The sequence below is a fragment of the Oculina patagonica genome, chromosome 4 (genome assembly GCF_052425735.1).
Source record: "Oculina patagonica isolate OP01 chromosome 4, crgOcupat, whole genome shotgun sequence".
Taxonomy (NCBI): Eukaryota; Metazoa; Cnidaria; class Anthozoa; order Scleractinia; family Oculinidae; genus Oculina; species Oculina patagonica.
In genome coordinates this window covers 36379636-36395892 of record NC_135761.1, presented here as the reverse complement: position 1 = coordinate 36395892, position 16257 = coordinate 36379636, and the positions used below count along the sequence as shown (strand labels likewise).

Below are 16257 nucleotides of genomic sequence, written 5' to 3'. Positions count from 1 at the left end.
CTTTGGGATAACCCTTTCTTGTTATGTAACACTATAAGCCACTCAAACCTAAAAGCCCTCTTCCCTACCACTATACCCATCAGGTTAACGGCTCTGTATACACCACACTCCCTTTAGCCACACTTATCATTCAGTTTAAATTAATAACATTTGGCAACTATATTCCATCCATTCAAATCGGAGCATCACTTATCAACTCTCTTTACCTGAATTTCCTGCTTGGAGTTTAATGGTGACTTGTGAAGGTTTTTATTCTGAGTCTGGGTGCTGACACAGGGAACATTTACTCTGAACTGAAAATTTAAAAAGATAGTGTTAAATGAAATGTTAAAAATGGTTAAAGTAGTTCACTCTTAAAATACATGTCAGTAGTAATTTGCTGCTTCTATTTGTTCAAAAAACAGATTAATAAAGGAATAAACATTTATGTTAATACAGCAAAATAACTGTCATTGTCAATGTTCAATTCCAGCTCACTCTTTTTTCAGCTTCATTTCCAGATTCATGGGTTTTCATTTTAGTAACAAGCTTACTGCTTTAATGCAGCAAAATAACTCACTCATCCTCTTTGCTCCTCTGACTGGAGCATAAGGCTTCCCAGAAACGTCCTCCATCCTTCACGGTCTTTTGCTCGCTGTTCCACCTCATTCCAGCTAGTCCAGCCCAGGTCTTTACGCTTACCTTCCACAGTTCTTCTCCATGAAATCTTGGGTCTTCCTCGCTTTCTCTTACCTTCAGGGGTCCAGGTGAGAGCAACTCGGCAATTGTTGTCTTTTTCCCTCCTCAAGATATGACCTATCCATCTCCATCGCCTGACTTTCACGGTTTCTGAGATGGGTCTCTGCTTAGTTCTTTCATAGAGATCACAGTTAGAGATGGTGTGTGGCCAGAATATTCCGAGGATTCTTCTTAGACATTTTCGGTGGAAAACGTCTAGCTGCTCGATGTCTGTTGATGTAATCCTCCACATCTCACATCACATCACCTTTGCTCTACTAAGCTCTACTAATAAATAAGTTATTTATTTAAATACTCTGCTAATTGTAATACAAATGTGCCATACTAGAAACCTTTATATAAACAAAGAAGCAATCAAGGAACCAAACAAATGAAACAAACTGATATATATTTATTAACCTTAATAGCATAAAGCATAAAATAAAGAGAACACAAAACTACTGCATTTGACTGGCTAGAAATTCAAGTCTACATCATGGCAAAATATCCATGTAGCATATTGTCAACAACTAAAGCACAAACCCATTGCGGGTTTGCTGGGTGACGGTATTTAAACTCATCGTCTTTAAACAATAAGTAAGTGTGTTGTCACATAGTTCTCTGTTTTGTGGTTGCTTCACCACTTTTTAATACTCTTTCACAAAGGAAGTGACAAAGATGTTGACTCTCTTCAAGAGGGATTCCAGAGTATTGTTCACACCACATTAATGCTCATCACAGAAAGAATAGTACCACAAGGAGACCAAAGTGCTTTCTGAAACAAAAATAGTACAAAATACCTTTTTAAGCTTTTCTTCACTCAAATTTCTAATTTCTTCAAATAGAGATGCTCTTTTGACAAGATGTTGTCTTTAGTACTAAACTCTATTGTGGAAAACTATGAAATTTGAATGGAAAGATTATGAGCACAACCACTACAGAGGATCATGGACGACACCAAGCAATTGCTTTGTAACCATGCAGTACTGTTAAGAGAAAAGTCTGGACACCAGTCATATACGGTAAAAATTTGTTACTCCCGTGTCTTATAAATCATTTAGCAGTCTTAGCTAAATGCCTTTCAGGTCTAAGCTGGAAGCAGAAAACAGTTGTCCTTGGACTTGAGTATAATAGTCATGGTTCCTTTCATTTCTAATTGTTCCATCATTTCGTTTTTCTAAAAAAAGGTTTTACTTTTGCAAGCATCTTCAACTGTCATGCCTGCTTTACTGAATGAGGACTTAATTTCCATCCCCCACTTCTCCTTTGTGGTGAGTTTGGTCACTATTCTGTCCAAGCTTGCTCCCAGAAAGGGCTTCTCCTTGGATAGCAAAATACCAACTTCTTCCACCTTTACATTTATTTTGTCTTTCTCCATTTCCTTGATGTAAAGGTTAACAGCTTTCTCCTCGCTTTCAATGCCATATTGGACAGCTTCTGTGGTGAAATTTGAATAAAGCATAGCTTTAAGTTTGTTACTTGGCTCCACTTTGGTTTTGGCAGCTTTTCCAAAATTTGAAGCTGTCAACACTGACTTTCTCTTCTCAAACCAAAATTTGTTTTTGTTCTGACCCCTTGTAAGTGTTTCAGTCTCTCTGATCTCTTCGTCAGTAACTGTCATGTTAGATACATACTCATCTACAATCTCTCGAAATCGATTGGTAGCAATATCGTAGTTGTCAGTGAAGGGTGTGCCCTCTTGGACCTCTTGACCCCCCTCCTCTTCATTAAAATCTGATTGATCAGCACCTGCGCATTTCGACTCGATGTCATGGAACATGAAAAAAGAACTTGATGGTAAACAGTTTTGAAGGTTGTCACAAAGCTTCTTAAAACCTTCCTCGTCACGAGTATGCTGCTGTGGAGCCGTCAGGTCAAACTTGATGATCTTTGGTTGCGATCGAATATTCTTCTTGCCGAATCTTATCTTCCTTATAAGAACTTCATTCAGCGGCTTTGCTGTAACACTTTGATTGTGAGGTACAACCCAGACAGAGAGTCGTGACGTGCAGGTTAATGGTTCAGGATTTTTCTGCAACTCTCTTCTTGTAAAATCCTCAATGGCAAAGAGCACTCCTCCAATGTGGTTGCACTTTCCTTTGCCATGCAGTCCAAGACCAGCGGGGCAAGTGCAGGCCACGCGCAATACATCACACGTAGGTGACAACTCAACAATAACTCAGTATGGCGTTTTCTTCATAGAAGGAAGGACATTCGCTTTCACATAAGTTTTGTTCCCAAAAACTTTGCTTTCCAGCTTTTTTATGTTTCCCTCGAAGAAAAACTGAGTTCTGAATTAGACTTCAGGATTTCTCTGAGATCTTTCACCCTAAGCTTTTGGATGTTTTCCAGTGAAGATATTTCTTTGTCTCTATACTTGATGACCATTTTGAAGGGAAAAGTCGCATGAGAAAGACGATTCACACTTGAATTGCTACCAAAACATCTTTTTGAACCTACCGCGGGGTCAATGCCAGCCTCGCTATGATGTTTGCGTGGTTACTGTTCCAAGATGGTGCCGTGAACTGTAAAAAGGACTATTCACAATCTATTGATTCAAGCAATTGGCATGAAACCCAAAATGAGATAATTGGTGCAGTTCTATTAACAGTGATTTTGAAATACATAAACAGGTAAAAACTAACAATATAACATTTTGTCTCAAGAAAAATGTTTGTAAAAATTAATGTTTGACTTAATATCAAAAAGTAGTTATTTTTTGTCAGTTAAATTAACTTTATCCTTACCAAGCAGTATGCATCGCAGCTGTTGAACCAATTTGAACAATAGTTTGAGATTCAATGAAGGCATTTCTGTTGAAGGTAGAACAATTCCGCTCTTCTGTAAGACTACATACCATCTGTCTTTCAGATCCCTGAGGTTTGAAATTGGAACAATGGAAATGAATTACTTTTCCAGCGTTTCTTGTGTGCAATCTGTTTCATCAAGGACTATCAACCAGTGAGGTTGAGAGCTTTGTGATTACTTATATCACTGAGCATGAAAATGAAGCTTCATTGCTTTCAGCTCCTGTTTTTGGTGTGAAGGAGTTGATCAGTTAACCATGCTTATTCTTCCTTATGCTTATTCTTCCTCTCTTCTTTGTTTCTCTTCCATTCCTTTAGTACTTTAATTTCAGATCTTGAACAAAAATTACCTTACTCATCATCATCACAGGTCTCAGTGTTACCAAATTACAAAAGTAGTTGCAATTTACTTTGGCTGGGTACTCGTCACATTAAGATCTTTTTGGTTTATACAAGAGTCCTTTACTTAGCAGGGATCGCTCATGTTTATCTAGCTTGAAGTTGTCTGGATAGATACCACAAATGTTTGAAGAGGTATTGGGAAGTTGGTAGGCACACGGTGTAAGATTGTTGGGCTTTGTGTGAAATTCATATCTGTAAGAAATTTTCAAAAGACTATAATGTTTTGAGGTTTGCATAAGTGATGATGTTGGCTTAAGCGATGATGTTTTGAGGTTGGCTTTCAGCGACTGGAAAGAGTCTCCCCATTTCACGCAGCCCAACTCAATGGACCAGAGTGCCTTATAGTGAAACGAGCAGACAGCTGACCTACTTGTAACTGCAGGTGAAAACCATAAAGTCATGGAAATGGTTGAGTTGGGCATCATAGGGAAAATCTTTGTCTTTCTGCTGCTGGAGAATTGCCATATAGCCTGCGAAATAGTTGGTAGCAATAATTCTGAGAATAACTGTGGCTCACCTGGAGCAAAGATGTGTGGCCATAGCTGGGGAAAGTGGGTCTTCTGGGGAGCTTTGAGATTGCCCATGGACTTTGACGTTTTGTCCGCTGTGTTGGCTTGCTTGATGATTTGTATGGCATGTGAGGATAATTTAGCCAATTCAAGCTGGAGTTTGTGTTTGCGGATCTCCAGCTCGTGCCTCTGCTTGAGCAACTTGAGATGCACATAAACGGCAGAAGTGCAAGTGGATCATATTTCTTGTGTTTGGTCTTGGTGGGTTTTTTGGCGAGGTGTCTGCGAGTGTTGCACGTTTTCCTGGTGAGTTTGTTGGAGGACTTGATTGAAACGAAATTACAATTAGATTGAGGGAACAGGACAGAGCACGAGGTAATGAAACCTGAGACTCCGAAGGTCTGATGCAATGATCGTGATAATATTTAACATTTTTGATCCGAGATCAAAACAATACGATGTTGTTATCAAGTCATGAAAGTCGTGATACAAGGAAAGGACAGAATTATATAATATTGCCTCTTGAAATCAATCTGCATGTACAAAATGTGTCTTGGAAATTGGCAGGTGCAAAATTAAGTCCTTGAGACTTGCTTTACATTAGCAAGTGACAATGTACACATTGGACTTTAAAAACTAGTTTGTCAACTGCAACATTTAGTATAAACAATCAAGCCCACTAGCCTTGTGTTCTCTTTCAACAATTCACTTCTGTTTGCCTTCAAACTGTGAAATGTTGGACCATTGTCTTTATGTCTCTTTTTAAGCTGAAATCTTTGTTACACTCTAGCCAAACAGAATAATAATATTCAATGTGGTTAGTAACGATCGTGACCTTTAAATGCCAGCTTTCTGTACTAACTTTTTCTGCTTGGCGGCAAGGACTTGACGTGACTTCTCAAATTCCTTGTCCACAAAAATGTTTAATGAATATTTCCCATCTGAAAAGTATCTTTGAATGCTTCGCTGGAAGTGGATTACAACTTGAAAAATTAACAGTAAACTTTTCAAGTGGTTTCCACGCATCTGAAAAAAAATTGATATTTGTAGCCATTGCTTGACTTTTTATATCTTTCTTCAGATATTCAAAGATGATTTTTATCACAGGCTTATTTGGCGTGTGTTATTGATGAAGCAAATCTTGTAGAGAAACCACTGACATAATCTTCATACAAATCATAAACATTGTTACCTCGGGTGCTATAAATGGCATGGATCCCACAATGCCCCTAACCTTGCTGTTTCCTTGACTCAGCAAGACCAGAATTTAAGCAGGTTTGCATTTTAATTTTTTCTGAAAGCAAAAAAGTTTGATTGTGGACATAAATAGTTGAAATTCCAGGGTTTGGATAGGCATGATTTTTGAAGTACTTCATTGTAATGTTTAATTCAACCCAGCTGCCTGTTGCTTCGGCTTGCTTCTCTATGTCGAGCCAACCGCACTGCTGGCAGATTGTAGATAGTATACATGCAGACTGTAATTTTGCTGGTTTGATGTTTGGATTGTCCTTTAGAATCTGATGCGCTTGATCTGTGTTTTCGACTTGTGCCTTTATCACAGGACAGGTGTGCTGTCCACAGTGGTAGACTTTGGCTGATTTCTTTCCATGACTTATATATCTACAAGCAGAGCAGGGAACAAACTCAGCCATCAAGCGACAACCCTTACAATGAAATTCTCCGCTAGTCTTCTTTTTCTCAGTCTGTGTGGTGTTGATCACTCCATATTGCACTTTAAAAGGGCAATCGTTTCTAGTGCACTTGAATGATCCTTTACAGTCTGCGTACCTTACACGAGCATGTAGACTCCAAGTGGTGGGGCAATTTTTCTTCCACTTCCTCCCATCCTCCAATGCAGCAACTAGTTTCTCTCTATCTAATTGGTCCTTTATTTTGTAAACTTTGTCCTCATCGATGTCGTCCGGTAAATGTTCCACTACTTCCTTGCCCACACTGTCCCATAGTTCAACTCTTATTTTCCGTTGCTTTAATAATGATAATAATAATAATAATAATAATAATCATTTGTATAGCGCCCTTTCGTACGTTCAAAGGTGCTTGACAATGTTAAAAAGTAAAATATTAATTAAATAAATTACAATTTACTTTGAATTTAAAAAATAAAATATGATTAATATAAAAAGGCCTCTAAGTCTTGATAATTTTAAAAAGTACAATATAAGTTAAGTAATTTACAATTTACTTTGGATTAAAAAATAAAATATGATTAATATAAAAAGGCCTCTCTAAAAAGCAATGTTTAGTGCGATAAGAGTGTAGAAAATAACCCCTGGAAGGGGGCTTTTGCACTATAAAAAAGTGACTGTCTAAAGTGCAAAATGTCAAGTAACCCAATGTGTTGATTATGAAAACTAGAACTAGTGAATGAAAACATGGTCAAAAAAGGAAGTGAAATTAAAAGAATCATCACCCCAAAATAGGAAACTATGTTTGAGTTTTATCCTCTAAACACTCCCGACAGCAAGTCTTATGAAGTCTTATTAAGTCTTATATTAAGGTGGCTCGAAACAGTTTATTCCTTTTTTCTATGCAATTTATTTGGAATTAAAACAATTTTACTTGGAAAAAGCAGATCATCCTTACATCTCATGCTGAAATAAAGGTGATAACACCCCAACAATTGGTTGTAAAAGAATCATTGCCATGGCAATGCCAATGGCTACTTGAGTCAGGCCTCTCGAGAGACATAACTTCGCTTTTCTTGAAAATGGGACGGTAATTTCGTTTTGAAATTTTGCATACAGTCTTTGACTTTTGCATTCTCCCTGGGAGTCAACTTTAAAAAAGAAATTTAGAAATTTTACCGAAAAACCCTTCTTCTTAAAACTCACAATTACTTTCTTTTTCTGTTGACAGAATTCTTTAAAAATTGCTTGAAACACAATTTGTATGGAGTTATGTGAACGTGCCAAAAAGTAAAAAATTTACCGAGCTGAAGTGGAAATATATCCGCCAAAAGTTTTAAAATTCCAAAAATGAAGACATGACAAGACAGGCAATTGCTACTGCGCTACGTGCTATACACGTACTAGACACGCAGGTCACGCGGAAATTCTATACCTGTTTATTTCATTGCTCAATTCACATTGTAGTTTGTCCAGAGCGCAGTCAACAGCTTTTTTTGGCTAAGAAGTGTTACCCTGTGGAGGAATGGTGTCCTTTAATGGCTGCTGTATCATTTGCTTTCGAAATGATGAACAATTTTGGCTAAAGTCGCTGTTTGTTTTGTTCCTCGTGGCGTGGATCGAATAGCTCGTGTTGGCGCTTGGCTCTAAACTGCCACCAATTCTTCTTTGCCACCATGTGTGTACTGATGCTGAAGGTCCTCGTAAGACAAGCCACTTTCCGCATTTTTTTGAATGAGGCTCTCTTTTATAACGCCGTTGTCATTTTGTGTTAATAGCTTGTCTTGAAACGTTTGTATTCATGCGAAACATATCTTTGAAAGCAAAGGAGATTGGTTTCAGATTACACTTGTTTATTATATCTTCGTCAGTCAACATCAGTGGGGATTTTGAAGTACACGACTTCGAGCACAAATATTCTCAAAAGCGTCATGTGCTTGAAGAGCTTCACCAAAGAGGGCTTCGAAAACAGCTGGAAGGTTGCCTTTGCAAGGTTTTCCTCCTGGATTGAGTGATGTGACCCCAGTTTTGATCAGTGCTCCCACGAGGTAAAAGCTGTCTGCAAAATACATTCAGCGACGCAAGCTTTTCTTTGAACTCCTGTCCTGCACATCTTAATAGAGTGGGAGTGTTAAAAGTAGAAGTATTATGTCCAATCAAGATAGTGTGATGTGATGTGCTACGTGTAAAATTACTGAAGAGAAAATTTATGAAATCTGAAAGACACTCCTTAGAGGAACCGATGTCACAGGAATGTTTTCTTTCAGTAATGTTCTTTGGCCATTTATGATTTTAACCGTCAGTTTGTTTGCTTGTCTGTGTTCCCTGTTGAAAAGCTGAAAGCGGAGCAAAGACTCATTATTGAGAAAATTGTGGCGAATAGAGATGTTTTTGGACAATTGGGTTTGGACAATGGAAAGAGGCTTACCTTTCAACTGTTGGCTTACCAAGTTTTTGAAGTCTAGAGAAACCCTGATATTTTAAAAGAAAATCGAGCATCTGATCAAAATATCATGTTGTGTCTGTGCATTGACACTTAAGGTGAGAAAGTTAACGTTTAAGTACAAATGTACAGTTTTGTACTGGTCCAGAGATAATCTTGGCCTATACGAAAGCAAGTGCAACAATGAAGTGCATTATGTATGTTTTCATAAAAGTGGGAACATAAGCCAGTTTTGTTGTGTGAGATATGAATGCAATCAAAAGGTAACATACTGATGTGTAGATGTCATAAAAATAATTTTAAAAAAATCGTTTTGTGCTTTAAATATATCCTAAAACGAATTAACCTTCTTCCTTATGCAGCCAAGAAAAAGGCAAAGGCCAACCAGGTGCTAGGCCGCAGACATCCTCTGGTTCCCTCCATTTATGAGTTTTGCACCAGTTGTTCCAATGAATGGTTTCAAACTTGATGCCCATTTGCTGCTAACTGCATTGCTTGATACGCTCTTGAGAAATTTACAGAGTAGGGGCTTCTGCTTTCCACTCCTTGATACGTTTTCTCCACTTGAAGGCCTTAAGGTCTTCCAGTGAGGTTGAATGCAAAACCGATTTTTTTTGCTGACAAGCTTTCTGCATTCTTTCTCCAACTTCAGACATGTTTGACCTACAGTTGCTTTCTGTAATGTTTTGGCCTTTAGGCAGCTGTGCTGAATTTCGAGTAGTGTGATGGGGAGAGAGGCTTGGAAAGAGATATGCCAAGGCCATGTAGACCATGTGGCAGTTCTCTGACAATTGTTTTTGATTTGAAATGCACAATGACCTAAAAAACGTACTTAACTTCAATGAGTTTTCAAGGAATTTAACCGCAGGAGTAAAAGAAACCCTTTTTTCTGCAAGGTATTTTCTACTAATAATTTATTTGAAAGTCAGGCAGCATATTTCTTCAGTGTTTCTTTTCTCTGGCCCTATTCCCCACTTGGGGGCAAGGAACTAAGCCGTTTCTTTTCGTGTATCAACTGAAAAAAAAAATTCCAAATTTGGAAAGAATAAATTGCTCATAAGAAAAAGTCATGCTGATTAAACTTAATCAGAAAATTTAATGACAACATAGTGTGAATGAATGGTATATAAGGTTACCTGATCTTTAAGTGTGTTTATATTTATTCATACCAATTTTTATTATTTCTTGACTCTTCTTTGCTCAAGCTGGTATTAGTGATTTGTTTATAAGACCAGTGCATGTATTTGTATGCACCTATCAATAGTTTGCCCCATGATGGGGATGCAGTCAACACACCAAAAATTTGACTTTGTATGTACCCCGTGTAACCTCCGGGTAGGAATTTTGACATCTACAACAGTACAACCAAGGAAAAGTTTTACTCACTCCCCATCTTGGAACATGGAAAGGGCCTGGCTAAGGGTGGGAATTTGACTCTCAAGAGAGATCTGAGGCTGGAAAATTGACATTTGAAAAACTGAAAATGTCCAATTTTAATGGGGTGCCCTCACCCCCCAATGGTAGATGGATTTGGGCAAGCTATAGCATGTTTCGGAATTTTACGATTTGGCCTTATAGGTATTGGTTCTAACGTTTCACCAAACTGTAATCAGTGGCCCGGCTTCTTTCTCAAAATATGTCTTTCCGTATCTTTATCTCCTTTCCTTGAACTAAGCAGCGAAATTGGATGTTTTCCTTTCAGCAACTGCTCTTGAATGGTCAACCCACTCTTCCACAACGTTTCTATACAGTAATGACATGTGTCACACTGTGTGTTTATCACCTTCGGAAATCTCCACACTGACCACTGTCTCAAACCTTTTCACAAATTCACCAACGATATTTCGTTTTCTTTGCTTGTCTACAAAAACAAACCCACACAGTCTGCATCAATCGACCTCACTGAACGAGAGATTCATCATACAGCGAAGAGAAAAGATCGGGACAGAAAACAGCAGCTGTACATGTATTAATAACCTGGTAATCAAACGTGTACAACTAGGGTGCGAAAATGGGCCAGTTGTGATTTGGTTCGCTGGGAAGGCACGGAAGCAAAGTGTGTGCAGCTCGCCGATCGTTCCCACGTTCGATCGACTAAGTTGCGTGGCCCGTGCAACAGAGTGTTTGTTTCCTTGTGCCTAGGTGTCAGGTGGCGATTTCTTACGCACCATTGAATATTTTTACTGAAACTCTGAGGATGACTGCCCTTGGTCTCGGAGGATGTCAGGAAGTTGATCTTTGTCTTAAAAGCAAGAGCCTTTTTTTTAGTATCTCTTACTGAAAGATTGTTTCTGTGGTGGTGACCTATTTGCCCAAAACACTTTCGCAAGTTGCCCAAATTTTTAGGAAACAGTCTATAAGAAAGGAGACCTACATTTGAAGTAAAAATATTTTTATGGAAAAAGAATTGCGGTCTCTGCCATTTTAAAGGCAAAAGATGGTATCCTTTCAACATGATTGGTTAGGCATAACAAACAGCCTTTTTGTGTGTAACAAGGTGGTCAAAGGCAAACGATGTTTAATGTTCCTGTTGAGTTGGTTTAGTATGGAAAAAAAGTACAATTGGTGGGGCTTCCTACTTGACATGCCAGACTGTTGGTAATGTTTCCTTCTGTGATGGTTGATTAAGTCTTTGTAGTACACTGCTTGGCTTCACACTGTTTCAAGCCCAGCAAAGGGTTTTCCAGAGGCTCTAAGTGCTGTTTTAGGTCGCGATTCATGTTGCAATCCATGTCATGTACGTTCAATAAACACGTTTGTGCATTGGTCAACAATGTTCGGTTCAAAAAAATTTACACAGTCAACAAAGTGATCTATTGTCTTTTGGGTCAGTTTATTCTCCTCTTAAAATGTTAGAAAAATTCTGGCATGCCGTTTTTTATGCTCTTGCTGCGTTTCCTTGAACAGAGAAACCGAATTAAACGTCGTTTTTTCCTTATTCCCAGTCATTTGTTCTCAGCTTCCGATAACTCTAACCTTTTTTCAATTCCCCTTGAAGGTTTGAGTTATCGCGAATCGAGTGTATAAACAAACAAATAAATAAAAAAATTGCCAACTGGTAACATTACCAATACCGATACTTTTAACTGTCTGATATCGAAAACATAGAAAGTAAATAAATAATGCATGATCAAACGAATGAACGAATTAATGGATGGATGGATGTATGAATGAATGAACTGACACTGACTAAACTTACCTTTTCAAAATAATCGTCGTAGTAAATGCAATTTAGGTTAACAGTTGTTTTGCACATCCCGCAAATTATCCCCATTTCATTCTCCACAGTGCAACCTGAAAACTTAACTTCAAACCTATTGAACAAACAGCGCAAGCTTAAGTTAGCTATCACAACCATTTAGTTTAGTTTATAAGGGGGCAGATAACTTCAAATATTCTAATATACTACATCTGTAAAATGTTTCATTTCTTGAACAAACAGCGCAAGCTTAAGTTAGCTATCACAACCATTTAGTTTAGTTTATAATGGAGCAGATAACTTCAAATCTTCTAATATACTACATCTGTAAAATGTTTCATTTTGTACAATCACCGAATGAAAAAAATTGTTGTGAAAGTGGAGGATAAAAATAGTCACTACTATGACACTTATTATGATCCATGTAAACCTACATTTTTTTATATCCTGATAGGTTGCCCCTTGAAGCTCATTTCTTGTCATTGCTGCATTTGAGCTTGATGACTTGTTTTTGTCTCGCAGCAACTTCTCTAGCTGAACTTTACTCTTTGTAACCTCTTTTTTAGTTAGACGTTGTTTTGGTTACCGACTGTCTTGTATGTTACTCCCATCTCTAAAAGGTGGCCTTTGACGTCAACTGAATAACGGAAATGTTTAATGGGCAGGCATTAAATAGAATTTTTTAATATTTTTTATTGAATAACATACGACACATTTACAGTAAATCGACACACAAAAAATAAATACAGGAAATAAATAAGTAATTAAAGGAATAAAGGTACAATGAAGGAAAAGAAAATTGCATGTTCACTTATTTAAATGAATATTTAAAAATATATATCTTGGACCTACCTCTGTTACTTAATTAACACTGACTTTAATCTAGAAAAACAAACTGTAATTACTGAGAAAATTAGTCCAGTTTTTCTTTTCGAATTTCAGCAAAAAACAACAAAGAATTGCATCTAGCTCATGGCGAAGGATATCTTTCAGCTTTCGTGCTTTGCTTCACTTACGTTCTGCTAAGTTTGGTACTCTTGGAGGAGTTTTGGTCTCGGGTTTTGCTTCTTAGTAAAGCTAGCTCCTCTTCTGACAACGTAGAAATTTTCTCTTTTTCATTATTATTGCTGACAAGCTAAAAAGGAATAGAAAAAAGTGGCAAATTTGCCAAAAAAATTCCGCCATTGTTAACTAACAATGCAACAAGTTTACAGGGCTGACGCTATGCTTTGTGCTAATTGGCTAATATCTGTCACATGTTGTTTTTTCTTGGATTTGATTGGCTGAGACAAAACTGTCCAGTTTTTCTTAAATTGGACAGTTTGCATTTTAACTGAAAGTCCTAATTGAAACTATCCAAATTTCATCCCAAATTGGACAGTTCTCAGAAATTAGGGAGAAATAGTTGTGCTGACAATATAGGATTTACTGGCAGCTATATAATTAAATGGCTTATTTGAGCTATAAACTGAGTAATTATGAGCCCAGGAATGGAATTTTTTTGGAATGAAACGATATTGTTTTGTGGAAAAATCACATTTTGAAAGAAGAATGCTGACAGTTCTTACTTGCTGTTGACAGGTGCACTTGTCAGTTATTTCCTTAAGAAGTGTCAAGTACGGCGTTTTCATACTGGTGGCAGAGGTACATCAAAACCCAAATCTTTTAATTGGCAGCTTAAGGTTCTTGATGGCACCATTCTGAGCCATTGCACACAGGTCGTACTGGTCGTACACTAGAGAATGTTGTAGCTGAATTCCGCCTCCTTTGCATATCTGAAATTAATCTCCTTTTCATCTGACTAAATATTCACCTCATCAGGATCTCTCTGGTGCAGTGCAGCACTTGGCAGAAGAAGAAAGAGGTAATCTGGGAGGCGTTAATTCTGCTTCCTTGAAAAGGCAAACACTGTTGGTGCTGCAATCTCATTGCATTTTCAGGGTAACCATCTTCCAACTGATAAAGTAATAAAATTTTACTATAAACAATAATGGTGTAAAAAGTATCATTTTGCGTAGTTAACAAACACACACTTTTCAGGCTTAGCCCTTCTTTAGTATGAAACCGTTGTCCATGTGTATAATTTTATGCTGACTACAGACTTGTGGACCTTCAATTCAGTCCCCCCACAAGCAATGACCGAAAAGTAGAAGACATAAAAGCTGACATGGGAATTTTGTTTTGAAACACGGGAAATGTAATTGGAAAGCATGTTTGCTTGTGTATGAGGAATTAACTAAGTAAGTTCTGAAACAAGACAAAACTATCCTCGCATTGAGAAAGCCACGCGCCACCATATTTGTTATTGATTTTTAAATCTTGTGCGTATGAACTGTGACTCGCACAGGATTTTGCGTGAGTGGCAAATGCTAGTTACCAGACTTCCCATGCAAGAAAAACTGGTACGATGCACCTTAATCAGACATCTTTCTTTTTACGCAGTCTTCTAAACATCAACTCACGACCTGGATATCTCTCTAAAGTGCCCCCATTTATACTGTGCAGCCGCTCTGCTCTACACAGTTCAAATCTGATGGTAAAAAAGTGATGGTTGATGTAACTGTCAAAAAAGAACAATGTTGGTAAACTAAATGCAAATCAAATGAAATAATTTTTTAAAAGGTAACACCAAGGAGTACAAGAGTTCTCATTTAAACTGGCACGTGTGTCTAAAAGTAATTAATCAATTTAAAAAATAGAAAAAGAAAATTATATCTACAAATCTAAAATGCTTAAAAAAGTTTATTCACAACCCATCAGGGGTCCACCATGTAATTTGATAAGGTGATGACACAGTGAGTCACTGATCATGACTTTAAACCTTGGTTGGTTCAGTGAATAAACTATCACCACAAAACATTTTTTAAAAAGTAGCTTTAATGTTTTTAAGGAACTCATAAACACACTTTTCATCAAATTTGGCAAAATGTTCCTTTGAAAACTATCTTAAAAGGGCTGGTGTAGTTCCTTGGCAAGTCTATTTTTTTTCAGTGTGCGATCCATTCATCACAATCCCTTTGCTGTACAGACCTTTTCTCGATATCAATGCTTTTTTGACATGTTACATGTAAGTGTTCAATGAACAAGGAAAATCTGGGACTGTGTTGATTTTTTTAAAATAAAAATATGCAACAAAGTTGACAATTTTATAATGCACGACCATTTTCGTCAAACTTGGCACCTCTTGCCAATGCTTATTTTGGATGCCTCCCACATCTTTGTTGTGTCTTCGTCGTTTCTGCACAGGTGGGAAAAAGGGTTTGATCACCTCGGCTGAAAATATAATAAAAAGTAAAGGTTACCTGTCTACTCTTGTCCTAACTGTATCCAAATGATTTTATATCTTGGAAAGTTAAGTTTAAAGCTCAACTTTCATTTTCAATTTTTATACTTAACAGGATATCACGAAAGGGGTTTAATTGTTTGACTCTTTTTTCCCTTTTTTCCTGGTGCTAAAAGTTTACAAAACCTTTGTCCTTTCCCCAGGTGAAATGAATACGAATAAAACACAACTGATTCAGGATTGACTTACCTTTTATTGCAGAAATTCGCGTGGGATCCAGTGGATCAAAGTCCTTAGTCCTGTGGACTGTAGAGTGCACCAAGGTTGCTTTCGGGAACAGCATGTCCGCCAAACGAAGTGCCATTGCTGATGGTTTTGAAGCTGCCTTAATGAAGCTGAAATCGTTTTTTGACAGTCGTACATTTTCAGATCCACCTACTGCAACTGTATCTACAGGAATTACAAATAAAAAATGTCACATTAATGATTAATAGAATTAATATAACTTTCAAAAATCGGTCCGTGATGCGTACGTGTGGGGGCTTGATAATTTCAAATTTGATTCTTCTTTTTTGGGAATTCATTAAGTACATTCAATTACCTTAAGGCTGCTATCTATTGCGGCAAATAATCTTTGCAATTTTTTGCAAATTCATTCCTTGAAAATTTATGAGCAACAGGTGATTCAAACATTTCTTTGATGCACATGATAGTAGCACACTTGGGTAGGCATCTGACTGGGGAACGAGAGGTCGCGAGAGGTCCCGAGTTCGAATCCCAGAGGAGACAATTTTTTCTTTTTTCCTTTTTTTTTCTTTTTTAACCAGTAGCACTAAAATGGTTTGTTTATTATATCGCTCCGTAGGTATGCATTGCAGAATAATTCACATATATCAGAACATATAGCCATATAGACTGATTCAAGTACAAATGTATTTAATTGTGCTGTTTCATCTGAAAAGCTCTTCCTTTTGTTCCCAACAAGCAGCCACGCACTCGATTTTAGCCAACGCTCTGGTTTCTAGATAGATCCATCGTTAATGAAGCTTATGTGAAACCCGATTTAGTTTTCGAATATTCCTACATGTACGACGGTAGCTCGACAGATACGAAAGAGATCGATCATTACATCGGTTTTGTGGCTCTCAATATTGGCTTGCGTAAGCGTAAAAGCTCCTCTTGAATTGATGTGCAACCTGCACAGACTTCCAGCCAAACGAAATGTTGGCTAGTATGACTTCGTGAGCTGCT

General features: G+C 37.5%; 1 protein-coding gene across 1 annotated transcript; it reads right to left on the bottom strand.

Annotated features, from left to right (window-relative positions):
* Positions 1-559: 559 nt before the first annotated feature.
* Positions 560-970, bottom strand: LOC144648392 (uncharacterized). The gene has a single exon (XM_078507968.1). It carries the CDS (start codon positions 968-970, stop codon positions 560-562), a length of 411 nt encoding a protein of 136 aa, XP_078364094.1.
* Between the last annotated feature and the right edge of the window lie 15287 nt (positions 971-16257).